Source organism: Lichenostomus cassidix, chromosome 4 (assembly GCF_008360975.1).
Source record: "Lichenostomus cassidix isolate B80296 chromosome 4, HeHo_3.0, whole genome shotgun sequence".
In the NCBI taxonomy this organism is placed as follows: domain Eukaryota; kingdom Metazoa; phylum Chordata; class Aves; order Passeriformes; family Meliphagidae; genus Lichenostomus; species Lichenostomus cassidix.
This window is the reverse complement of record NC_139484.1, coordinates 1,118,411-1,144,907: the sequence shown is the minus strand read 5'-3', so window position 1 is coordinate 1,144,907 and position 26,497 is coordinate 1,118,411. Positions and strand designations below refer to the sequence as shown.

The 26,497-nt window shown below is 39.9% G+C and overlaps 1 protein-coding gene across 2 annotated transcripts; it reads right to left on the bottom strand.

Annotated features, from left to right (window-relative positions):
* Positions 1–4,118: 4,118 nt before the first annotated feature.
* Positions 4,119–26,391, bottom strand: SMARCA5 (SNF2 related chromatin remodeling ATPase 5). Of its 2 annotated transcripts, XM_085057512.1 has the most exons (24): positions 26,055–26,390; positions 23,711–23,785; positions 21,298–21,464; positions 20,580–20,680; positions 19,821–19,921; positions 17,674–17,853; positions 17,161–17,316; positions 16,931–17,062; positions 16,561–16,629; positions 16,089–16,198; positions 15,583–15,809; positions 13,989–14,110; positions 13,748–13,900; positions 12,425–12,561; positions 11,815–11,959; positions 11,312–11,431; positions 10,965–11,075; positions 10,354–10,467; positions 9,628–9,750; positions 8,252–8,384; positions 7,178–7,296; positions 5,873–6,085; positions 5,313–5,423; positions 4,119–4,413 (listed from the first exon to the last, which is right to left on the bottom strand). In XM_085057512.1, the coding sequence occupies exons 1-24, from the start codon at positions 26,193–26,195 to the stop codon at positions 4,348–4,350; spliced, it is 3,126 nt and encodes a 1,041-aa protein (XP_084913638.1). In that variant the 5' UTR covers positions 26,196–26,390; the 3' UTR covers positions 4,119–4,347. The 2 variants fall into 2 exon arrangements, with proteins under 2 accessions (XP_084913638.1, XP_084913640.1); XM_085057514.1 differs by lacking the exon at positions 5,873–6,085 and having other exon boundaries at positions 26,055–26,391.
* Between the last annotated feature and the right edge of the window lie 106 nt (positions 26,392–26,497).

The window sequence follows — 26,497 nt, the reverse complement described above, 5'->3', positions numbered from 1 at the left end:
AGCAAAATATCACCCGTTTCTCACACTCCCCATGCAGGGAGTTGGAAGAAGATGACCTTTAAGGTCCCTCCCAACCCAAACCATTCTATGATTCTATGATCATAACTGCAACCTTCTAATTTCATATTGTTCTGTTTTCAAGATAAAGTTTGTTGTAATTTTAAGCGTTCTTTGTTTCTCTGAAAAATGCAAGTGTAAAGTACGTAGTGTGAATTCTTTTTCCTGGCAATTGCTCCTTCATACTCCTACAAATTACAGAACAGAAAGCTGAGAGATTTCCAGCTTTGTGGAATAAAGCTTCCCTGTTTGTTATTGTTAGACTAAAAGTACAAAATTCTCAACATAAAGAACGGATTTTTAAGAATGCAATTAGTTTCTCTTAAAAGCTTCAGAAAATGTATTACCTTAAATAGGGTAATATACCTGCTGCTCCAGACTTTTCCCAGCCCTGAAATAAGGAACTGGTGAAGAATTAGTGAGTCATTAAACAGGTATTGAACCTTAGATTAGTATTGTGCATAGTACAAGTCGCTCAGCAATTTTCTGTTTTATTAAATTGTCTCTTTCAGTAAGCAGAAGCTTCTGGAGGACTCTTTTTGCAAATTTTGGGAAAATCATCCGACACGTGGAGGACAGAGTCTAAGTTCTTGATGTGAGCATCTCTTCTCTTGTCTGTACCTTGTCCATTACCCATAAGAAATGAAAATTTTCTGAAGTGAAATGTTTTATCATCTTTTAAAATAAAGAATAGTGCATAAGGCCTTATTTTGCTAGGAAAAAATATAATTAATGGTCTGGCAGCTTATGGCTTCAAGACCAGTTGTTATTTGGTTACTTTTCTTGTGTGGAACCAGGTCATGTATGAATTGTACAGAATACTTCTAAAGACATAATACTTCTCTGAAGAGTTGATTTTCTAAAAAAAGAAAATAGCAACTTAAATTTTGTTGTCTTTGTACATTTTAAATAACATTACATTCTTTGGGTTTTTTTTTTTGTTGTTTTTTGTTTTACTTTGGTGAATAGAAAATAACTAGTTTTAGTAAATTATTTTCCCAAAAGCATGCTTCATTGCTTAAGGTTATTCCAATCAGAAATACAGGAATCAAACACTTGCACACCGAGGCTCCTTGACTTGGTCATGAAGCTGTTCTCAGTTGCAGACTGGATGCAGAAAACCTCATCTATGAGTCAGACTCAATCTTGTTCTGAGTTCTGGCCCAGGGCAGGAGCTCACACCCACTGAACTCACTCACTGATGGGACCTGTTATCAGGTTCCAGGAAAACTTCTGGTAATGGCAGTATTGGACCAGAAATAATTTGGTTTTAACTGGTCCCTGATTTATTAGTCTAAAACTCTACCATTCTGTCAAGAACTTTATTTTGCTTGCTGTAATGTTATGAGGCTGGTGGTTGCTTATCTGGGGTTATGGGCAGCCCTCTAGTGAAGAGAAGGGAGAATTTACTTAAAAAGAGCTGCACACAGTTCGGTATGGATTGTAATAGAAAATAACAGTAAAGCCCATGATAAAGCAGTAGTAAGAGTCATGGAACACACAGTCTTCACATGCAAAAAGACACAGACAAATAAGGTAATTCCTCTCTGGAGAATTTTTGAGAACAAGAGCTTGGTAACAACTTCATTCAATAATTTTAGGTTGACTGGTGAAATGTAAAAGGTGTTAATCTGCTTTACCAGGATCTGAAATCTGTGGGTGAGTGATGATGGACCCAGTTCAGAACCTCTGTGACTCCTTCAGCTGCAATACTGAGATGTTGCTTTGCCCTGGGGCAGTGCCCAAGTATAGCCCAGACCACCAGGAATAGGGATGCATGTCTGGGATGGATGCCTGGCTGACTCACCCTCCCTCTTGTGCAGATTACAGATCCTGGTATGTAAACAAAGCATGCATGGGATGGTAAAAGGCGTTTTTGCATCCTGGCAGCCTTTTTACCTTTAGGAAAAAACCTAAAGAATTAGACTTGATTTTCTTGGAACTCAAAAGAAAAAGTGATTGGTGTGTGTATGATATGAAATAAAAGGAGAGAATCATGCATCCTGCTTTAAATCAGATTAATTCAAATTTCCAAAGTCTCTTTTGGGTCTCCTGGAGGTTTTGCGCAAATTAGACTAGTGTTTTGTTAGATAAATGCAATAGCCTTTCTGCATTCACACTCAGGAGAAACAAGCTCTCTAAGACCATGTTCTATCTGCTCTAATTCAGCAATCTGCCCTAAGGAAAGATCAATTCTATCTTCAAGTGCCTCTTTCTGCCACTGACTTAAGACGTATTTGGCAGCAGATCTGGGACCTCCATGTGGATGAATCTGATACTTGGTGTTTTCCAGTTGATAGTAAATGAGCCTGATGGGGGTTTCTGTTTTGTTGGGGCTTTCTACATGTTTGTGTGGTTTTTTTAAGGTGGCAGAGTTGTCTCAAATTTTAATGAGGATCCCAGCCATATGGAGAGGAAACTCACACAGGTAATGCTGTAGTTGCAGCTAATCTGCAAGAAGATGGCTTGTCGTCAGTGAGAATAACAGTAGTGTAAGGCCATACCAGAAGAATGTGTCAATGCTTTAAGTGCTTTCAAATATCCTTAAACAGACTCTAGCACTTCAGGACAGTAACTATGACTGCTTTCCCATATAATACAATAATTGCAGACTGTATGCTTGTTAATAGCATCAAAATACAAGAAAATACTTATAAAAAGGCAGCTTATTTTTTCCATATGACACTGGGGAAACACTTGAATAATCTACTAGCAAAGTATTTTACTTGTTTTACTTACTGAAAGAAAATCGATTTTCTCTAAGTTGTAGGATGGCATTGGGAGATTAAGGTTTAGTTCCCTTCATTTAGTGCATGTGGACATTTGACAATCATTACTAACGAAGTGCTACTTAGCCGCTTAATAAATCTTTCCCTTCTGCTTCCTGTAGAAGTTTTAATTTAGACTAGTTTAAAACAAATTATCATCATTTGTTTTGGTTTAGAATTTTTTGACGATACTTGGCTGGGGTTTGTTTGGTGAAAACTTATGCTTTTCTAGGAAGGCTTCAACATTAAGGTGTTTTCCTTTAGGGTATGCTAAATGTTAGCAAACTGATTTCTAGAGCTACCATGCCAATTTAACTTGTAACGTGCTGTGGACTAGCTGGTAACCCTGCTAACACGTATCACGTTAGACTTTTTGAAGAGCTAAGTGTGGTTACTCAGCCTGTTCTCAGCTGGTGTTTGCAAATCAGTCATTGGCAAATAGAAACTCGTGTCCTGTGCCAGTAGGAACTGTGCTAGTGTACAGGAAATCCACACCTGGGACTCCCCAGCAAAGCTGTCTTTTCATCATTTCTGTTTACACAAAACTGCTGCCTTTAGATATGTGTCCTTAACAGGCCAAATCGGGACAGAGATTAGGAGCACTTGCTCTGTTTCGGCTTGTTTTCCTAGTAAATCCCAAAAATATGCTGCATTAGATGATGGCATCTCGGTCAATCCGTGCCAGATACAGCACCAGCAAGGGACAATGTAGGGATCACTCATGCACGGCACTGTTTGACTAGCTCAGAGCAGAGTGAGGATTGCTAATTACAGCTGTGCACAGCTGGAGTGACCACCAGTTCATTTCACTCCAGTCAAGACCTGCTCTCTGCATTTACCACAGATGAGTGGGTGAGAGAAGAGGGTTGTTTCCCTAATTGTCACGTTTTCTGTTCTGACTTCGTGGTTGTTTGCCAACAGACCCAATTCTGCCATGCTTCGGGCATTCTTATGAAGTACAGAACTCAGCATGAGCAACCAACCTTTCTTCTGACTGATTTCAAGCAGAAAGTGTTACAGTTTTGTTCCAATCATTGTTCTTTAGGTAAATAACCAGCCAGGTAAAAATTTCAAAGAACTGAACCTATTTGTATAGCAAAATTATTTTCAGTAAAGTCAGAGCCACAAAATTTCCAGAAATGGAGTTTGAGTAGTGGCTTGTGCCAAGAAAACACCACTAAACAGTTCTATTGATCATGTTCACAACACCCTAAGAGGAAACAAACTGGGGGATGACTAAATAAATATGTATTCAAGAGGAAAAATTAATGAAAAAAAAAATCACAAGAAGCCTTATTAATAAATGAAGACAATTTATTACTTCAAGTGTTAATGGTAAAAAAAATTCAGCACAGCTGTTGCATTTAAAAAAGTGAAACTACAATTAAGTACTATGTTCTAGTTCAATAAACAGATGAACCCAATGTTCTTTAAAATAGTTAAGCATTATACAGTACATCTTATGAAGACCCGTAAATTAAAGAACTACTTCTTAAATTTAGAGATTAAAAAAATTCTGCATTCACAGCTTTAGCTTCTTTTTTCTCCCACGCCCATCAGGAGTACCATCTGTTTTGCGCTTCTGTGCCTGCAAGGTAAAATTTGACTATGAGTTATTGTGACACAAAAAGGTTGTAAGCAGGCAATATGTTTCAAGACAAAGCAGATGGAGAACATTTACACCTTAGCAGCTTTAAAATGTGATAAATTGTAAATGTGGAATATGGTAAATATGCACATCTTTTTTGTTGCTTTCTATTCTCCAAGTCTGGAAGAGCACAATCTCACAGAGGTAAAATGTGTATAAAAGCAAGTAAGGACGTTATAAAGCTTCCCATTTGTGAAAACAAACTTCTAAATATCCATTTAAATATTCTGTGAACAGATCTAAGAAACTTAATAATCCACCACTATTAATTTGACTGATTTCTGCACATCTGCCAAGTAAGTTGTGCTTCTAAGTTTTCAATACAACAGCTCCAAGCAACAACAACCTGAACAACAAATGGAGGTATGAAAATGGGTAAAGGTGGTATTATATTTACAAAACAGGCACGCATATTAGCAATACTTCGAATTTTGTCAGCACAGAGAGCTGTCAAGCATTTTTACTGTTTTCCCAAGTCTAGTTCTAGAGGCCCATCTATAAACAGATCTGTGGATGATTTAACAAACTGTATAAATCAAAAAGCCAGACACATGTCTGGTATATTTACCAGGGTAAACCTATGCAATGTACCAACCCAGTGATCTAAAACATAACTAGTTCATCTGCTGCAAAGCATGTGAGCTACACTTAAGAACCTTTTTTCCCTTATCTGACACCCTCAACTGTACTAGCTGAACACCGGTGTGAACTTTAGACAGCTTTTAACATTGCTCTCTAAGTTGCTGGTTTCAAGTAACTTTAGATATCACTTGTCCTAGACACTTGGGAAAAACAGTTTTCAAGTGGGCTTTTTCACAGAAATGCCTTTTAAATCTCACCGAAGATGGTTTTGGTCCACGTTTCTTCTTTTCTGCTTTTTCCTTTTCTTCCAGTTCCATGTTTTCTCTTTCAATGAGAGTGATTAAAGTATTACACCTCCTTTGCAGCTCCTGCATTATACAAATATTCAATCAATACCTGAGGCAGCCACTTGATGTAGAACTCCTATTAGAATATTAAAAATGCTGATGTGAAGGTAAGTGTTTCACTGGATCTTGTCAGAGTAACAAAGAATAAAATATTTCGTGATACTTACTTACTGGCTGGTTTCACAGGAATGGATTCAATCACAGATGTTTGCTTTTTAAAACACACTTGCATTTAACTCAAATTGGAAAACGGTACCTTAGAATTTCAAACTTCTCCCATTTTAGTTTAACTGCATTTGCCACCCACTACAGTTGTTGCAAAGTTATTAATAGGTGATGTCTTGTTCCCATGCACCTACCTCAGTATTTCAGCAGCTATTTAATTAGCCTGGGGTATAACCATATTGTCACAGGCATTCATGAACAGAAAAAATGAATATATATATATATATATATGTATATGTATATACCATTGCAGTTCTGGACTTGAGAAACCAGTCAAATCTGAATTGCGGCGAGTTTCGGATACATTGTCTTAATTCATCATAGACATTTTCTTTATCAAATCCTAATTTGTGAAGCATACAGATTAGAAAGCGATCCTCCTCTTCAGTGTAATTCTTCCCTTTATTAGTACCATAGGATATTCTTAGTTGGTGGAAAGGGGCTTTGTATCTCCCAATCTGAACAAAACAAATAAGACCACATAAAGCTAAGAGAAATAGGTCAGAATTAGCATGGAAGTCTTTTGTATGAAAGCAATACATTACATGAAGACAGAAAATTGGATCTTTTATGATCTCTCATGCTAAGTCACCGTAAGAAAAGGACTATAGGTTCAGGACAGAGCATTTATCAAAGCTATCTAAACTGGCAAGTTCTGGTTTAGACAACAGCTTTCTAATCTTTTGATTAATGGCAGACTTCCACTACATTTGAAAACAGGCAAGATTGGTCAGAATTCAAATGGCAATAATCCTTTTGAACACACAAATCCTCAGGAACTGGTAAAATCAGAGTATGAGTAAAAAGGTACATGAGAGTGCAGCACACAGTTCAGTTGTGTCCTGGTTTGTTGAGCCCAACACTTTTCTTCCCTAGAAGAGAACTAACTCAGCAGACCTGAAGGAGGGACAAAATTCTGATAAAATATCTTAATTTACTACAGATCTGTTCACTGCCAAATGTTAGTTGATGAAACACAGACAAGAACAAAAGCCTGCCCTGTTAGGCAAGTATGTCATTTTAAGTGCTCAAAACAGGTAGGTCTCTCTCCTCTCTGTTTCTAGCTCCCTCTATCTCCTGCTATCTCTACCTATCTGTCTCTTTCTCTCTCTCTCTGCCTCTACCTCTTTCCACCTCTCTCTACCTGTCTCCCTGTTTCTCTCTCTCTCCCCACATCTCTCCCTCTCTCTCTCTCCAATTCTCTCTCTCCCTCTCTCCATCTCCATCCCTCTCTCTCTCCTCTTTTCAGTTACACATGTCCAGAAGGAACTATGCTCCTTCCCAAAGCCTGTACTACCAGGAGTTTTTTACACAGCACTCTGCACTGTGTGCTGTAATACAGATGATTGTTACAAAAACCAGGGTGGGCCATAGCTAAGGTTGTCATCAAAGCACTTCTGTCGGATGGAAAAGCCATAGGAAGCAATCCTGAGCATTATGCAAAGAGTCATGCCCAGCATGTCTTCATACATCAGCAGCACTGGCCAGACATCATCCTGCATCTTCCGTCACTGGCATCAGGAAACAAAGCAGGCAACAGAGTAACTCACCTTGGTATCAAGAGCCTTTTTTATGCTGATTCGTCTCTGAATTCTGGCTTCTCCTCTTTCAATCTGAGCCATGATCTTCTCTATATCTTGGAGTTCATTGCATCTTTCCCAGAACACAGCTAAGAAAAGAAAAATTGATTACTTTCTTATGCATTGTAGAAGTCATGGGTTTTATCTTAAACAAGGATGTTAGCTGTTCCTTCCTGTTACCAGAGCTCAGTGCTGCGTAACAACAGATATGCCTTTAGCTGATAAGGAACCTTCCCTTCCTAGTATCATGTGCTGCAGTATTGCAAATGCTATTTTGGAGGGGGTAGATATAGGAATCTTCAGTTTAAATAAGGTGCAATACAGGCCAGAAAGATTTTTGTGTGTCAGCCTCCTCATAGGAAAAAAGCCTCTTCAGATAGAAACTGATGTAACAGCAATACAGTTTACTGAGAGAAGCAAGAGGCCAACTGAGTGGCCAAAGACAAGCAAGTGCCTAAAGGACAACTAGGTGTTTAAGTAAGAATTTTTCATGTTTGCAAGCTGCTCTATACCTTTACAAATGTAGTGCCAAGACCTTGTAGCTATGCTACAGTGAAAACAGTTCTGGGACGTGAGACGTAAGTAGCCAAGTGGACTCAGGTTACAAAACCCAGTGGTTACTATATGTTCCATCATGTTTACCGTGTCCTCTCTTGAGGAGGAGATGGTAAAGGTTAACTACTGTTTAGCGAATACAAGAAAAAGGGAACTCTCTCCAGCTAAGCATTGTTTATCAGCATTTCCTTTTGCAAAAATTCGGAAGAACTGAAGACAGTGCTACCCAGTTAGATTTAGGATATAGTGAATTGGCTCAGCAAGAGTTTACATGTGCATTTTAGTACAGCCTCAGTTACTCAGGCACTAAAGATAGTAAGATCTAGATCAGTAGATCTGAACTCCATTAGTAGAATTCTACCCTGAAAATCTTAAATAGCACTGTCAGAAATGCTCAGCAGTAAGATGCTATGCTACCGTATTGACAGGCAGTTCCAACTAGGCAAGCAGAGTTAGACAATCTCAGAGCTGAGTACAGAATTAAGTTACCTGAATACTCAATTACTTCCTCTGGGGTTTTTCCTTCCACTTCTCGTGCTATATTTTCAATGTCATCACGGCCCCACTTCTCATTGGCTTTGATGAACTGGTTGAAATCTCTCTTATTCCAGTTAGTGAAGCCCTGTACAGCAATCAAGAGGAAACATTGCACAGAGGCTCAGGATTTGTCCCTCTCCAAATTTGATTCAACAGGTTTCTTTAAATTGCCTGTAACACTTCCACCATTCCAACAGTGCTAAAACTTTTCTTTCTCTGCAGTTTAATTTAGTAGAAAAACTCTTTTTATACTGCAGTCACTGTAGTCTCTCCATTTAAATACTGCATAGTGATAAGCACTAGTTCTCTAGTTATCTAGTAATTTCTGGTAAGTTTTCAGCTGAAAAATTTTTCTCTCCTTCCGATATTCTCTGCATGGGATCGCTTTCTAAGAAAAAAAATGCTCAACTGAAGCAAGCAGCATGTATAATGGTTTTTGTTTTGTCAAAAAGGCCCCCCAAGTGCCTCACAGACACCCTCAGCCATTGTACCAGGTCACTCTCCCTCAGGTCTATCTTGTGGTGGTGATACTCAGCAGGGACAAAAGTAGCACTGCTGAAGCAACGAGCTGCCAAAGTAGGTTCATTTCATATTTTCATTCACTTTAATAACTTTTACAAGTGGCTGGAATTAGCAAGCTCTGACAGCCATGTTGTGATTTAGCCACAGCTTACTGCACTGTACCGATTCCTGACCTCTGTGATGTCTCTGTGTGGTGTCTCCACAGTGAGCTGTTCCAGCTCATGACTATGAGCAATAAATCCTGTCCTGTAATTCCGATCCCCTGCCAAAATACAGTGTGTAAGTACAATACCCAAATAAGGCGTATTGGGTATTAGCCTGTTTTAAATTATTTAAATATACATGCTTCCTAATTATATACCTATTCAGCTCATAGCCTCTTTTAGAGGGGGGCACTATCCACTACCAGATGGAGTTTAGAAAAACTGACCATTCAGACTCCAGGGTTCACTTCCATATGGGTGTGAAACTGAGGCAGAAGATACGCATTAAATAATGTGGAATGCAGCACACCCAGCTCTACAGCCAGTCTGGAAGGTCCCACGGTCTGGACGGACATCACAGTCTACAGTCAATGCCAGACTAGGATTCAGGAGAATCCAAGTGCGCTAATTTGGTGCACATTCCTCAAAGATATCCAGGCCTATGATAACCCTAATGCTAAAACTCTTTTCAGTCAGAACTAAAATTTGCAGTTGTGTTAACTGTGGCACATGTGAATCAGTGACCAAGAAATGTTTCCATAATGCTGTAAAACACAAAACAAGTTTTAGGTGATTTCAGTCTCACTGGAGACCCAACAATACCTGGGTTAGAAGCTTCTCTTTTTCTTCTAGCTCTTCATCATTAAGAGGTTCAGCCTCATCAATCTTAAGCTGCTCTTCCTTTTGTGTTTGGGCTGCATTTGGGAGATCAGGATTGCGAGGTACCTGAAAGGTTTTGCATTTTGTAAAACTGAATTGATTTTTCACAGATAATTGCTAATCGTCACTTTTCTGTTAATATGACCAATAATTTCTTCAGCTGAACACGATTTTATTCCATTTAAATTATTGTGAAAGGCTGGAAAAGTACATACTTCCCTACTGTTGCAGTAAAATGTTCCAATGTGTGAATTTAGAATCACATAAAAGGGACTGGACCTTAAAGATCATCTCATTTCCAGCCCCCTGCCATGGGCAGGGACATCTTCTACTTCGACCAGGCTGCTCAAAGCCTTGTCCAACCTGGCCTTGAACATTTCCAGGGATGGGGCACCCACAGCTTCTCTGGGCAACCTGTGCCAGTGCCTCACCACCCTCACAGTGAAGAATTTCTTCCCAATATCCCATCTAAACCTGCCCTCTGTCAGTTTAAGGCCATTCTTGTGTAAAAAGTATCTCTCCAGCTTTCACATAAGCCCCCTTCAAGTACTGAAAGGCTGCAATCGGGCCATCCCAGAGCCTTCTCCACACTGAACAACCCGAACTCTCAGCCTCTCCTCTTAAGAGAGGTGCACTCCATCCCTCTAGTCAAGGAAATTCTTCAGTTACCTTGTAGCCAATTGTTTTCCTGTAGTAGAGAATCTCTTTTTCCAGTAGTTCAAACAGGCGAGGAGGAAAGAACTGGAAGTCCTGTACATTTGGCTGTTTTGGAGGCCGTGGAGCCTGAAACACAAAGTTTGCTCTTGACCCCCTTTCACATCCAGAATCTGCTTCCTTGTTGGAACTGATTGAAGTTTATGAGCAAACAAAAAACTTTATTGTTACAAAAATGCACTGTCTTGGGGGAAAAAAACCACAGTCACACCACGCAAGAGGTAACAACCACCATGAAGGACTCTAAAAGTAAAAGACCAGTGAGAGTAGGGGAAGAGAGTTCTTTTGGGAGGAGGAGGAGGAGGTGGCTGGGGAAAAAATCACACATGTTGATGGTGTGATTTCCTTATTTAAACAAGGAAATCTTCCACAGGTAAGGAAAACTTACAGCTGCTTTGCAAATTTCATCCTGTTCTTACTTTTTTTCCTCACAGAAGTCTCAAGTCCTCTGGAAATTTTTTCTAAATTTAAATAGTCTCTCCACTTTACGAAAGTGAACAGAGCAGTTTGTATGACTAAAGACTTACTTAAAGCTGTTGCTCACAGCTTTTTGTTAGTCAACTCACCTTGGGTGCTTTTGGTTCACTGACTCGAAGAGCCTCTCTAAAGTAAGCATCCACAGCATAATTGGCTTTTCTTTCTCGTTTAGGTGGTTCAATCCACTCTGTAAATGCCAACTATAAAAACAAAACCCACCACCCCAAAAACCAAAAATTAAGTATCGCAAAATCATCAGACCTGCTACAAGTTTTATATAACATTAGATCTACATCTACTTCATTTTTAGTGTTATAACTACTTTTATTTAAACTACTATCATAGACGGCACTGTATTTTACCCAACACCTCTTAAATAAGTATGATTAAAACATGCGATTTAATGCGTTTCTCCAAAAGAAACTTAAAACATTACCTTCTGTTTTTCTCTGTAGTCTTCCCCTTCAAAATTATACACGCTAGATTCAGTATCCATAGTAAAATTCCTAAGGGAGCTTTCACCCATCTTTGAAAGTTTTTCATTCATTTCCGCAGTCTTGGACGGGGGACACAGAAAAGAACAGTAGCCATTTGGATGGTAATTCATTATTTAACATCTCATTCCCAGATAGAACGGGAGCCATTTTGGAAAGCACATCATTATTAAACACCTCATTCCCAGAAAGGAGCCACTCTGAAAGGTCCTTCATTTTAAAACATCCCATTGCCAGAAAGAAGAGGAGCCATTCTAGAAGCTACTTGACAAGAAAACATCTTATTGACAGCATCAGAAAAAAACCACGATTGAGCAACACGAAAACCCTCCACAGCAAAACCCCTTTTCTCTCCAGCTTGGAACCAACTTATCATCCAGAGACACACTATCTTGTCATCACATTTAAATCTACACATGGGCTTCCCCTTTTCAAACCTTCTCACCTTCTTTGCCCCTCTTTCCAAAATGTGATCAATATCTTCATCTGTAATCTCACTGTCCTTTGAAGCAAACACGTGTGTTGCTCCATGTCTGATCATTTGCAGCATTTCATCCTTTCCAAGTTTATTCAGGTTTTGATCCACCAATCTTCCTAAAGATAAAAATGCTTGAGGATAGCAACTAACTAAAGAGTTTATGTCATGGAAGGAGCAATACATGATTTTTCTCCCTGTTATATTTCCACATAAAAGCTATATGGTACTGATTCCAAGCAAGTCAACCATAGTTACATTACTTTTCTCCATCTATTAGAAAAAGGAGAGGCATTCATTTCCCCAGTTTAAAGGAGAAGCTGAGTGCTTTAAAAAACCAAATCTGACTATATCCGCTTTTATGCATGTACTGCTAGGGAGGTAAGCAAAAGGTTAGTGAGAAAATGCTTACTCCTACAGCAAAATAAATTTTCAAGTGGATGAAGCCTTTGCACCCTCTTTTCAGAGCTCAGCTGAGGAAAAAGCAACATTCCCACTGGTTCTTACTGGCTGATTCCACCATGCTTTACAAGGGGAAAAGAAGAGAATTGCATACTAGATACAAAGTGCCTTCATATACTTGCCTTGCTGGATGACTATGGAATCAAGGCGGAGTTTCATTTCCGCACGCTCCACTATCCTTTCCTCCACTGTATTGTCTGTAATAAACCTGAACACCCGGACAGTCTTGGTTTGCCCAATTCTGTGTGCTCGATCCTGACCAAAACAGTAACAAAAGATTCAGTATTTGTTTTCCAGCATGACTACATAATTAGTCTTAAGGTTTTCAGCATTTCCAGCACACTAATTTACAAAATAGAACAGCATAGGTTACTTAAATCTTTACATCTATCTGTGGCTACCCAAGATAGTACATTTTTATCTACATTGCATGCTTTGGGGGCTTTTTTCAATAACATTGACAATGAGTCTGTCTCTATGTGTCATAGCTACAATAGCATGTTTTGGGTTTTTTTGTTAAATCACACGGGGGAGAAGACTCGCTCTTGGATGCTCCTGACCTTAAGCAACCGTCTGTAAAATCAGAGCATGAAGAAATCATCTCTGTACTGACCAAAATCTGCCTTTCTCAAAATCCTTCGCAATCCATGAATCTTTCAAGACAAATACAATACTCTGCCTCTCCTGACTAGCAAAACATGAACCACTGTGAGAATTAGTATTCTCAATATACACCTGTAGTGGTAGCTGGAACCGTCTCACTTCAGCTTCTAAGACATCAGTTACATCATTCTTTTGAAGTAATTTTTGCCAGAATACTTAAGACCCTAAAGGTTAACTGAAATAATTAAAGACATTTCCAAGACTTGTCACTGAAAGGCCTCATTTGTTAAAAAATAAAACACTGGCAGTTTTTAAACAGCATTGCTTTCTTAGGAGGTCACTAATGTCCTTGACATGTTTGAAGGATGGAGATACATGCAAATCTACCTTAAAAAAAATTAAAGATAGCTGCCCAAAGGAGCTCCTTCAATTACCATCACCATAAAAGCAGTTTTTGAAAAGTTTTGAAAAGTCAACTTTTCCATCTTCTCATTTTCACCTCCACTCCCTGCAACAGTAAAGCTTTAAAGCCTTATAGCTTTGGGATTAACGACCTAGATTTATTTAATTTCTTTAAATCAAGTAGGCTATTTTCATTGATATTAAGAGGTGTAGCATACATTCAGCATTTCCCACCGCATAAAACATTGTATAGCCCAAATGTGACTAAGGACTAATGGTTCCACACAGCGGAAGGCTGCACTTGAACTGAAAATCGGTCTCACAAATCCTACTCCTGTGCTAAAATGAGAAAATACCAATTTCTTTTGGAAGTGCATGTTTCTAGCAAAGTTCTGTGAGAGAGAAAATAACCCAAAATTTCCATCTGGAATTTTACCATAGCCTGGAGGTCTACTTGTGGATTCCAGTCTGAATCATAGAGAATTACAACATCAGCAGTAGCCAGATTGATTCCAAGTCCTCCTGCTCGTGTGCTCAACATGAACACAAATTTTGAGCTGTCAGGATCGTTGAATGCATTAATGGAAGCCTAAATAAATGAAAAGAACATATCAGTCCAACAAAATGTTTTACAAGTAGTATTTTTACTTCAATACAATACTTAAAATTGTAAATACCTGTCGCTCATTGTGAGGAGTTTGTCCATCCAGTCTGCAATATTCATAATTCCTCCACATACAGTAATCTTCCAAGATATCTAGGACTCTTGTCATCTGACTGAAGATAAGAACCCTCGAGCCTGTTTGGGTAGAAAGGTTTCTTCTGCTTTCACCAAAACATAAGAGCTAACAAACTCTGTGAGTCTGCACTACTAGAAAAGGAAGGAGGGCAGTTCTGTGGACTAAGAAGAAAAGTAGTTCAAATTTCAGACCCCAAACTACAATGCAGCAGTACACAACCTGCAGCTGCTGCTCTTGCAGCAATGGAACATGCTATGGAACATGTTTGCCTTACTCTGATATGTCCCTGTGTATGGCTGCCTTTTCCCTTTGGTTTTGTGTTGTCCTCCTCAACAAAATATTCCCAGACACAGCAGAGTAAGATGGTAACACAACTAGAAAAACATCATCAAGTAGAAAGAATAAAAATTTGCAGTTATTGGTTTGGATTCCAGATGTCTAGAAATAAAGTGAGTTCTTCTTAGAGACTTGCCATTTTACCTACCTGCCAAGAACAACTTGAAAAAAAAATTCTGTAAATGTTCAGTAATTTATGCACAACCATTTCCAGTCTACTGGAGAAATTGAAGTCAATCACAGGATATAACGAAGTTTCTACTTCCCCCTACTTTCTCCTCATGTGTTTTTGTCCTTTGGACTCAAGGGCTAATAATTAACTCCTTTTTTTAAGATGGTAATTTGATTTGAGACCAGGCCAGTACTAATTACAACACCTCTTCAATAAGCCTCAAAGCAGGAAAAAAACAAGCTCAAAAAAAGCACAGTAACCACTGAATTGTTTGGTTCTTGGTCTTGAGTTATATGGTCGCAGCTCCTTGGATGATACCTACATACAAAGTACAGGTTTTCTTTATATTACTGAAGGCTGAGGTTTGGATACGGTTTTTATTTTCTGCTAAGTGTCCCCATTCACAAACTTACCTCCAACTCCTTTAGCAAAGTTACTTCAGTAAGCATACTCAAATGAGTTAAAAATTTATTCCCGAGTCAAAAACTCTGTGGCAAGTGAGTTTTACAGTAAAGCATTTCAGAGCTTTGTCCCAACAAAGAAATAACTTTAAAACAACTGAAGAGCTCCCCCTACGTCTGAGTGTTTACAGAATACAATGAAAAACTTCAGCTGCTGCACAAAACCACATCCAGCAAGAAACAAAGAACATTTCACAAAGGATCTGACTTTAACCCTACATGAGGGCTCTGAATTTGAAATGGCCCTTCAGGGAAAATCAAAGGTATGACTAAAATACTACACAATTCTATTTCAAATAGCTAATAACACTAAGAAAGAAAAATTAAAGTACCAGTCAAATTATGTTTCTGTGGTCTCAGCTTAGCTCAGATGAAAACGAAGGAAAAAAAAAAGAAATCAAACCACTTCAGCACAAAAGGCCATAACAGATTATTGATCCAAGCTGGTACCATACTGAAAATCAACAATAATCCTGGCTAAAGTGTGCTGGTTTTTGCTCAAGATACACAGAAACATCACTGAACCAAAAAACTCTCCAAACCCCAGAAATGAGATGCATACCTTGCTCTTTCAACTTAGGTAGCAATTTGTCCAGAACTACCATTTTGCCACTGTTAGTGACCAAATGCATGTCTGTTGTGTAAGGTGGGCCAGGTTCTGCTCCATCAAAGAGGTATGGGTGATTGCAGCATTTCCGCAGCTGCATCAGGATGTTCAACAGTCTCATCTTGTCCAGCTTCCCAGCCGAGTTCAGGATATCTATATCCTTCATCAGGATTCGGGTATACCTACAGCAAAGAAGGAAAAAACCTTCTGTTCATTCTAAAATGAATTTTGTCTGTCTTTCAGCAACAAATACAGTCAAAAGCTTACCCTTCCCACATTTCATTAGGTAACCCTCCTTGACATGCATGGTTTTGTCATCACAGCAGTGTCTCAAAGAAATACGTATAAATTGCAAGTACACTAGACAGAATTAAAACAAGTTCCACACAACCTTCAAGTCACAGACAGCACATTCCTTGTGAGCCTTAACTGCAGCCCAGTCAAGTACATGCATTAATTACCATTCTCGCTGCATTTTGCTGAGGCCCACATAAATTTTAACTTCCTTCTTTGGAGGCAAGCTTTTCTCCACATCAGCCTTGATGCGACGGAGAAGGAATGGCCGCAGCACCTGCAAGAGGTTTATCATTAAATGCAGTTTGGAAACTGAAACACTGATCAGGTCAACAGACAAAAGACAGAGCAGATATTCTCTATCACAGAAGCTCAAATACCAGACCTATTATTAGACAATCTGAAAAACCTAAACGGAGAGATTATTTGCTATACATGGGATATACATGTGCTTTCTTTAGAAGACTCAAAGATTAGGTCAAAATATGGTTCTGTGTCCTTTCACTTTATTTTGCTTGACTGAAAGTTTCTGGAATAATCTCTCTTATCTTAATATTCTATCACAAGAAGCATTAGAAGAATTGCTAAGGATTTTACTTAAGTAAATGTAACACTTGCACAAAAAGCATAAGGACTCACCATATGAAGGCGCTCCACCAATTTTTGATCCCCTAGACAGTTGTTTGTATCAAACCATGAATCAAAATCCTGTATAAACAAAACCATCAGTTTGTAAGAGGCTTCCTTACAAGGAAGCCATCCTTACTTGCCATCCTCCAAGGTGGGATGGAATCACAATGGTGAACAAATACAACTCATGTAAGCAGTAAGTAAAAAAACCAAATTACACTATTTTGTCAATTTTTATGAAAGGCTCTAGAACACAAACATTTCTAACAGTCACTCTATCATTTATCAGTAACTGCACTCCTAACTATACACATGCAGGTCTATTTTTAAATCTGTAAAACTAGCAAAATTAATTTGATTAGCAGAAATGAAGACTTACTTCAGCTGAGTTAAAGACATCTGGCAAAAGGAAGTTGAGAAGTGCCCAGAGCTCATGTAAGTTGTTCTGAAGTGGAGTTCCAGTTAATAGCAGCCGGTTTGTAGTCTTGAATTCCCTCACAATTTCTGATAACTGAAGGACATTGAGACATGAGCAAATACAAAAACCTTATTAGCCCCCCCCACCACCTTATAACCCACACAAATCTCTCTCTGTGTAAAATAAATTACCTTTGATTTTTCATTTTTAATCCTGTGGGCTTCATCTATAACAAGGTATCTCCAGTTGAACTTTTTGAATACTGACTTCTCTTTGATAAGCATTTCATATGATGTTACACAGACATCCCATTCTCCAGGCAAAAGCACATCTCTCACAAAGGCAGCCTAGATAACAAGGTGACAGCTAGTTACTTTGTCAAATCTACAGCAAAAAGAACACTGTAGCACTGTTACAATTTTCCTGTTGTAAGACTCATGGGGCTTTGCTAGTCTACACAGTGTCCTGCTTTCATAAAAGGAGGCAGCAAATCTTTGAACAAGAAATTATGAACATAAAGTGATGAGGCAATAGCTGGGCAACACACACATGAATTTTGTGCTGGTTATATCCCAGGTAGGCAGCATTGTATGTCTTAAACCACTACAAATCCAAGTAATATCCTTCCCAGGGAAGGAAAGGGAAAGGACAGCAAGATCACATGCTGGATTTACACAGGAATACACAAGAAAAACCAAACTTACTCGCTGGTCTTTGTCACCAATCAAACAAACTGCTCGAAGTGTAGGTACCCATCTCTTGAATTCATTCATCCAGTTCTGCAGAGTGGACTTAGGAACTAACACCATGTGAGGCCCAGGAATGTTTCTGTAGTGTTTCATATAGCCAAGAAGAGAAATGGTTTGCAGCGTCTTCCCAAGACCCTGTAAGACGCATTAAAGTGTTAGAAAAAAGAAAACCTCTCAGAAAATACCTTTAAGAAAACCCAAGAGGGAGCTCTGAGTACAGCAGGAAGGCACAGCAGCCTGAACAAATAAGTGAGACACAAAAAGGGTATCAAAGTCTTGGTTAGGAAAGGCTTGTGTGGCTTCCCACATCTTATTAAAACAAAGTAGCAAGAGTAACATTTTCAAACCTTGGATTATGAACTTTGTTTTGCCTTACCTTTTAAGTAACACACATTGTTAAAAGTAAAAGGGAACATTATTTCATAAAACTTTGTTTTTCAGACTATGGTGTACTCAGGTTATTTAGAGGTCAAACTTTACATATTGGACTTAGGTATTCTCCTAAACTTGAAATAAAGTGAACAAATTAAGAACCCTTAAGAATTTTTAATTCATTCAATTAATTTATCATTAATATTAATAACAGTACTGCCATAATATATATTATCAATATGATAATATTAATGTTTTATAATAGTAATTAAGTTATTAACTTTTAAAAGGAGGCTTTCACAGGCCAGAAATTACATCAGTTAATGTGAGGAGGGAGCCAAACAAGCGTTAAAAACTGCATATGTCAAAGAACAAAACAAATACTGAGCTTCTGTTAAAACATTGTATCATCAACATACAATTTTAACCAAAAAAGCTGAGGAAAATGAGAAAAACCAGATCATTCCTACAATTTAAATAATTCAAAAATATTATTATTCAAATGCACTGGCATTAAAAACCCCAAAACTCATCAGCACAAGTAATTTTTGTTTCTAAAATTCAAGTCTTTGTCTTCAAAATAGCCAAAATGCCTTTGGTACAAGATATGGAAAAGTGTTTAAAAGCTGTGTGAAAAGTATTAATAACTTCAAAAGGATTAATACCTGAGAATTAAAAAAAAAAAAGATTATTAATATTTAATGTTTTCAACACAAGATGGATTTTGGAATACCACTCATCCAAGGACTCATAAAGCTTCCCAGGTGTTTTCATTAAAACAAGCCTGCTCCACTTAGAACTGTACTCAGCCAACAAAATCCCTACCTCTATTCATAAGCATGTATGTTTAAGAAAATCCTTGCTGTATTTAAAAATGAAGCAATTTACTAAACAGTAATTTAAACTCATTTGTCTCCAGCTTAGCTTGAAGAAATTTTATTACACAGAAGTTACAAGATATGGGAAATGCAATATACTGAAATGAATTAGATTTAGATTTTTCTTACATATTCCTTATCAAAATGAGATAAATTGAAATTTTTTAAAGGGGCAAAAACATCTGCCTGTGAAACTACTACAATTTCTTCTGCTGCATTCATCCTTTGTCTTTTCGGGGAAAAGAATAAAAACAGAAGTAAAAGCTACTATGGCCAGTGCTAACTGAAATGCCCACTGTCATGGTGTATGAGAAATTTTAACACTACTCTCTAGCTACATCTATCTTTGCACCATTTTCCCCAGAAAATTCCCACTGCTGTAACTCTTCTGTGGAGATCAGCCCATATAAGACACTTATATCCTGGTATCTACGTGTGGCCCTAAAAACAGGAAGTGCTCCCACATTTGTTGCTCTTTTCATATATGACACTCTCCTCACAAGGGCAGCTTGAGAATACCATAAAAAAACCACCTGCAATTTAGAGAGAAAAAGAGAGGACACGTCATTCTGTGGAACAACTCCCCTCCACCAACTTCATGGTCCTAAAGGTTGACAGATTCCCTTTCCATACGTCTATCTTTGACACCCGTCTTCACAATTTACTTAAATTAAGATACCTTCGACACTTTTAAAATTAGTGACTTTAAACAAACTACAAAAATAAGATTTGGCAAATTATATATTGCATTTTGTGCTATTAAAACTCCCATACATACACATACAGCTAGACTAAAATGGCATTTCACTGCATGTGCTCTTAAGTGATCCTAAACAAAGGCTCTGTGCATACCATTTCATCTGCCAGGATGCCATTGATGCCATTTTCATAGAGAGAAATGAGCCAGTTCAGTCCTCGGATCTGGTAATCACGCAGCTTTCCCCACTTCACATCTGAAAGACATCAAAGAATAAACTAAAAGATATACAAAAACTTAGGAAAAATTTCACCACCTGTTGGCTGCTAATTAATAGTTATTATCAAAGCTACAGAACAAAATCAAGTAACGAATTCATGTAATAAATTCAAGGACAGTGCAGACTGGAGACAGAAACATGTTAATTTTGTTTCTGCAAGTTGCTGCAACAGCTTTGTTTTCTGCAAGAACCCAAAGCACTTAGAAATTCTAACTGTCACGACTCTCCAAATCAGAAAAGTCAAACATTAAAACAACAGACTATTGAATTCCATTAAATGAACTGGAAGCTGTAAGGTCCTTTAAATTGTATCAGAATATAGGTTACATTTGTAAAAATTGTAAGATGACTTAAAAACTCTTTCCTAGTAACTGAAATATAGCAACTGGATTACTAAGGGACAATGGATTACTGACAATCCAGACAACTGGATTACTCACTGGACCATCTTTCCAGCCTGACTGAAAATAAGCAGTTCCTCAATAATACATTTTGTCCCATTAGATCATTGTTGGATTTTTTTCCTTTTTCTCCTGTCCCCGCAAATTAATTCATTATCCTTATGGAGGACAAAAATCAAGTTAATTTTAAACATTGAAGAAAAAAACAGGAAAAAAAAAAAAAGGAAACACACATGACGGAGATTCTTCAAATCGAGTGCAGACGTTTGTTGTTTTGGAGCTTTCTGTTAACAGCTCCTCATCCTCTTCCTGCTCTGTTCTACGGTGCCGATAGCTGGAAAAGTCCAAGAAAGTAGTAAGTTTCTGGATACACTGAAAAGACATCAAATGGCTGTGAAATAAAATCGAATGTCATTGCAATACAGAATGCAAACACCCAAAGAAGTTTCTAGCAAGTTTCTTCATTAGAATTCACGTTCAGCAGGCTCAAGTATCAGTGTGAAGTGACTGGAAAGGGATCAATGTAAGCATCAGTACTGGCCTTTAACTACAAGACAGGGACCAACATTGTATTTAAGCTCTGCTGCACCTGCCAAACACTGCAGCCATACAAGCTGCAATGAAGGCAATCCAAAATTCAAGATTTAAAATTTTCAAGCTGCCTGCAAGATGTTGCATACTGATGTTCTCTATGAGCTCTTATAATTTAGAGCCATGACTGCTTTACTTTTCTGCCCCTAATTTTCTTCATGCTTGAAAGCTTTAGCATCAACACAAATCTCTTGTAACTCAGAATTCTTAAACAATCCTCAACTTACAGGTGGGTGGTTGAAAAAAAAAGGCACACACACTGACACAGGACAAAAGTTTAGCAAGTTTAACTTCCACTTCTAAAGTACAATAAAAAAAATCTTAATTATAGTACAAGTTTGCCTATGTGTCATCACTCACTCGCCAGCCGACAGTAAATTCTGTTTCTCGTCCTTTTTTATTCGTGGACGTCCAGGTTTCATTTTTAAAGGTGAAGTTGGAGTTTTCTGAGCAGCAGGCTGAATGAAGTGAGCAAAGAGTTCAGTCTGCTTCAACAGATACTCAAATCTGTTTGCTCTGTCTGTTTGCTGGTAACAAGGGAAAATTAAACGGAGCAACTGTGAGACATTCCAGTATGTATTCACTCAGAAGAAAAAGCAAACAAATACTTTAAAAATATAGATTCACATTACTTTATACACATCACTACAACACCAAAGCAGAGATGACTAACATCAATATACCTGCTACTGACAGATTCAATACTCTTTTTTGGGGCCAAGGCTCATCTTTGCTACACAGCAAGACCAAAGCTGCATGACAGAGCTGTGCCAAGACTGAAATCTGACTTTGGCACAAAGATTGCACAAGTCTCACTAGATAGACCAGAGTCCCTTTAACAAATTTCTCCTATCAAAAGTGATAGTCCCACTCCCAGAATTTCCCCCCACCCATCACACACAGGATTCTTCATAGTACTCATTCATCTCTTACCAACTTGGCAACAACTGCTCTCTAGCGCACTGGTGCCCTGCCTGCTCAGTGAGATACATCACCTCCCTGGGCTGTCAGATAAGCAACAGAGCTGGCATCAAAGGGGGCAGTGAGGGCAGAGAAGCTCATAGCTACAAGCCAGAACATCTATTTCAGTAGCAGAGACCTTAGATACGCTCAGCCTAACTCGCCAAGCTCCCCCCTTTGATAGCAGTTGCTGTTTCTGCTGTGCACAAAGGATTACAGCAGATAACATTAGTATCTGAAAGGTTCAGCTTCTTTGAGACGGGTTCCATTTGGAATCAACACACCATGCCAAGGCCACACCAAAACTTTGAACAGACAAACAAGCCAAAAACAGCTCCAAGGCTAACAGTAACCACTCTGACATTGCGCCAGCCGCCACAGCATAACCTGGTATTTAGCAACGTGCAGCACAGCTACAGGAAGTCAGTTTTGTTAGTAAAAAGGAACATGTGTTCCAGACTTCTCCAAGAGCAATGGCAGCTCTGTGAGTGGTCCCCTCCTTAGAGCAGATCCTGCACTATGTAAGAGACAGGAAGACAAAGTGCTAGAGAATAAAGAGACCACAAAAGAGATTTTGATTTACCACAGAGGACTCAGACTCACTCTATATTTTAAGCTTGAATGACACAGCTATAATCCACATCCACTAAATTTAAGTTTTGCTGTCTATTCTTTGTACGTTTTGTTTTTCACTTTGTAACAGTTTCCGAGGTTTAAACTAGGTAAGACCTCACTACTATCCAAATTGCTGACCTTTATTTTTAAGTTCCTGTTTTACTGTCTATACAAAAGAGGAGTAGAAGAGATACAGACTGCACTGCAGAAAGTTCCTTGTTCTAAAATTTTAGTGAGGAATCTTCTGCAAGTTTTGGCCCTGCACACATATCCCCACACTTGCTTTCACTGCACTTAAGGATATTCTTTCAAGGGACTAACCAACATTATCTGTGTCTTTTAGACAGAACAGAGAAAAGAACGGGCTGTGCTCTGCTATCCTGAGGCTGTACTCTGTTGCTATCTTCTAACAACAGAGACACTTCTCCCATTTTCTTTTTCAGTGCATCTGTAAAATACAATTGCCCTTGTTACTGTGTCTGTATACAGACTAAAGGAGACAATTCCAAGTTCACTTCCTTCAGTTTGCCAGAAAGTAGCATAAAGAAATATGCAGAAGATGACTGGGTTATTTTCAGTGGCAAGAAGAAATAACACAGGAAGCACCTAATTATAAGAATCAGTTTCACTTTCCTATGAAGAAACTCCACATGGAGTCACAGACACAGGAATTACAAACAGGAAGAAAGGCAAACAGGGAGGAACAGAGAAAGAAACCGTGATGAGATGGTGAGGAATGGGCAACTCCATCTCTTACACATAAAATGTAAACAGACTCTATATTATAAAACATAAAAGGAAAATAGGAAGTTTTCTCCTTTCCAACCTGTGAAGCACAGAATCACCATCCATCTTCAAAAACCTGAGGACTTTCACTAAAGCTTCACGAAGAGATTCCTAAAGAATCTTTCCATTTCTGACTGAGAAACTGAATGCTCAATTATTTTTAATCCCCCTTGCCTACAGGATGGACTCTCTACAGATAACTTTAAAATGCTGGAAAGACGGGTCCAAGCAACATTTTTCTGGCTATTTTTTTGTTTGTATTTTGTTTAAATACTTAAATATTTTTTAATACCTGGACAAAACTTTATGAATCCAGTTAAGGTATTTCAAACAAACAAACAGAAGACTCAGGTGTATTTCAAGCAACTGCATAAATACTGAATAGCTGTACACAGTCCCAAATATGACATACCATTTTCTCTTCATATGTAGGATCTGTTTCCTGGATTTCTTTTTGTTTCGCCAGAGATGCATCATCAAAAGACTCCTGAGATGAAAAAGAGTTAAAAAGAAATATTTCTGAAAAAGAGAAGAAACCCATGCAAAGGAGAATAATCTTGTTTCACATTGTATCAAAGCAGCAAAAGCTGGCTGCGGCACCTGATGTGGATAGACAGTAGTCAGCTTTCTATTATTTCCTACACAATTACCTGGAGATGGACCAAAGATCCCTGCCACAGGGTAAGGGACAGAGCTGGGTCTGTGTAATATAATTTAGTTCCATCATTAAAGCATCACATCAACGTGAATGAGGGAGACAGCTGTGGTCCAGGAGCTCAGAATGCCACTTCTAGGGTGCTGAGCCAACTCCCCTGAAACTAGCTCAAGGCAGGACTGTGCAAGCACCAGGTCCAGGCCTGGAGCAAGAGTAATTTCAAGGTTTTTTCCTTTTGCCAGATTATCCCAATCTGCCATCATTCTGTATTAAAGGAACAAATCTAAACAAGAATCCAGGCTGCAGTTTTTTCCTGAAAGCTGAGGAGATATTTAGTAAACTGTATTTTTCCCCTATTACTAAATCAAATGTTTATCACCCACAGTACTACTAACAACAGAAAAACCAGTTGGCTGGGAGGGCTCAGTCCTCCCTTATTCCCTTCCTGCCAAATCCTTAACATACTGCCTTCAATTACTCTTCCAGAGCAGGGCTTTTTATCCTTGTCTCTCCTGTTATTAGGTTAACTTTCTACATCATCTCCCATATGTACATTCATCTTCTGTTGTTAAAACTAAAAGCAGTGAGATGATCCTTCCCTGATAAACAATGCTAAGGTAACATATTACAAAATAACGCTTGAAAGAGTGGGAAAATGAAACAAATGAGACGCTTTCAACTGTTTATTAACCATCTGTTTAATCGAGCCAGGTAAGAATTGAGTTAAATTCAGTCTTTACTGGCCAATACAGAACAAAGGAAGAGGAAAAGAAACAAATGAAACAAAGGCTGGCAAGAAACGGGATGTTCGTGGGTGGGTATTTCCTCAGAAACCTCTGGCAGGTGAGGCATGTGGAAACAGAAAAATCCTAACACAAATGTTTTGTTCCCTAGTCAAAATATAAAGAATTGAGCATAAGAAGTTATTGCTAAAGCGCTTCTGAAGTCATAACCAAATCCTCTTACTCATCCCTCACTGGACTGAGCCAACACTAAGTGAGCACAAGCAGAGGATCGTTGGAACTTCTGTTCGAAATTCCCCTCTCTCCTGCAACGCATAACCTGGAAAGCACAGCAGCAGAGCAGCAAGGCCATCTGAGCTCATCATCTGCTGCACAGATGACAAAACCCTGCAATTAAGCTAGAGACCAGAGAAAGCAATTTATCAAAGAAGGCATTTCAACTTAAACGTCACTGTATGCCAGGCAATCTCTTCCCAAGGAAAAAAGGAACTGACTTGGCAGCACAGACATAGCCCTCGCACACGGGCTCCTCGAGAGCACGTGTTTCTCAGCCTCCACACGATTAACTCCAGTCCAGAATTGCCCTATTTCTGCAGGTTCGAGCAGGATTTATTTCCCACAGTGCTCTGGCTACTTGCTCATCCGAAAAACATGGCATTTGCAAATTTATTTACTTCAAGTAGGTTGGGCAGCCCAGCGTGACTCAGACTACAAAACACCCAGAGCTGAAAGCAGAACCGACCATTTTCCTGCTATCATTAAAGAAACAATGCTGCGATAGAATTAGCATCTCCAGCCAATCACTTCCAACCCCTTGAAATTTCTGGGATATACGCACCTGTTGCCAAAACAACCCCTCCAACAACCCTCGCACCGTCTTGCCCACCTCATCCAAAAAAAGAGAAAGTTTTGAAGCACGTCAGCAGACAAACGTCTCGTGCTTTTTAGCAGCCGGGCTGGCTCGCCACTGGAGCAGGAAGCGCAAAGGCTGGGCAGGGTCTCCTGGAGGCAGGATCGGAGGGAAAGCCTGCGGATGCGCGCGGGGCTCCCGCCGCCCCGCTTGGAAAACAAACAAGCAGCGTGACCCGGCCGCAGCGTTGCCTTCCCCGTGTCCCGGCGGAAAGAAGAGCGCGACTCCCGGGCTCCTGCGCCGCGGGGAGCAGGCACGGAAAGATGGAACCCCCCTGACACCCCAACCCAGCCGGGCCGCGCTCCCGGCGGGAGGGAGCGCGGCCCGGCTTTGCCAAGTGCGACCCCGCGGCCGCTCTTCCATTGTCTCCCGCAGCCCCACGCGGCCTGGGGTGTCCTACCTGCCGCCGGGGGAGCGGGAGGGGCCCCGCCGGGCCAAGCCTACTCACCTCCATCTTGATGTCGCCCCCGGTCAGGCCGGCAGCGCACGGCGGCCCAGTCCCCGCGGCCTCGCCAGTATTGGCGCCCGGCGGCAGCGGCGGCGCGGGCGGCTCGTCCGGCTGCGGCGGCGGCGGCTGCCCGGCGGACATGATCCCCGCCGCGAGGAGTCGGCGCTCTGCCGAGGCTCGAGCTGGCGGCTGGCGGGCTGCGGACAGGGGCGGGCGGCAGCCGGGATCCCAGCGGCAGAGCGGGAGGCGGCGGCCTGCGGGTCCGGGTTCTTGGAGACCGGCCGGCGGAGGAAGCGAGGCCCGCTCCGTCCCAGCGGGAGCCGCCAACCAGCGCGCGAGCCGCGCCGCGAGCCCGCGCTCGCGAGACTTACTCCCTCTCGCGGCGGGGACGGCGCGGACTGAGCAGCACGCACCGCTACCGCTGGGGGCGCTGCGGGGACCCT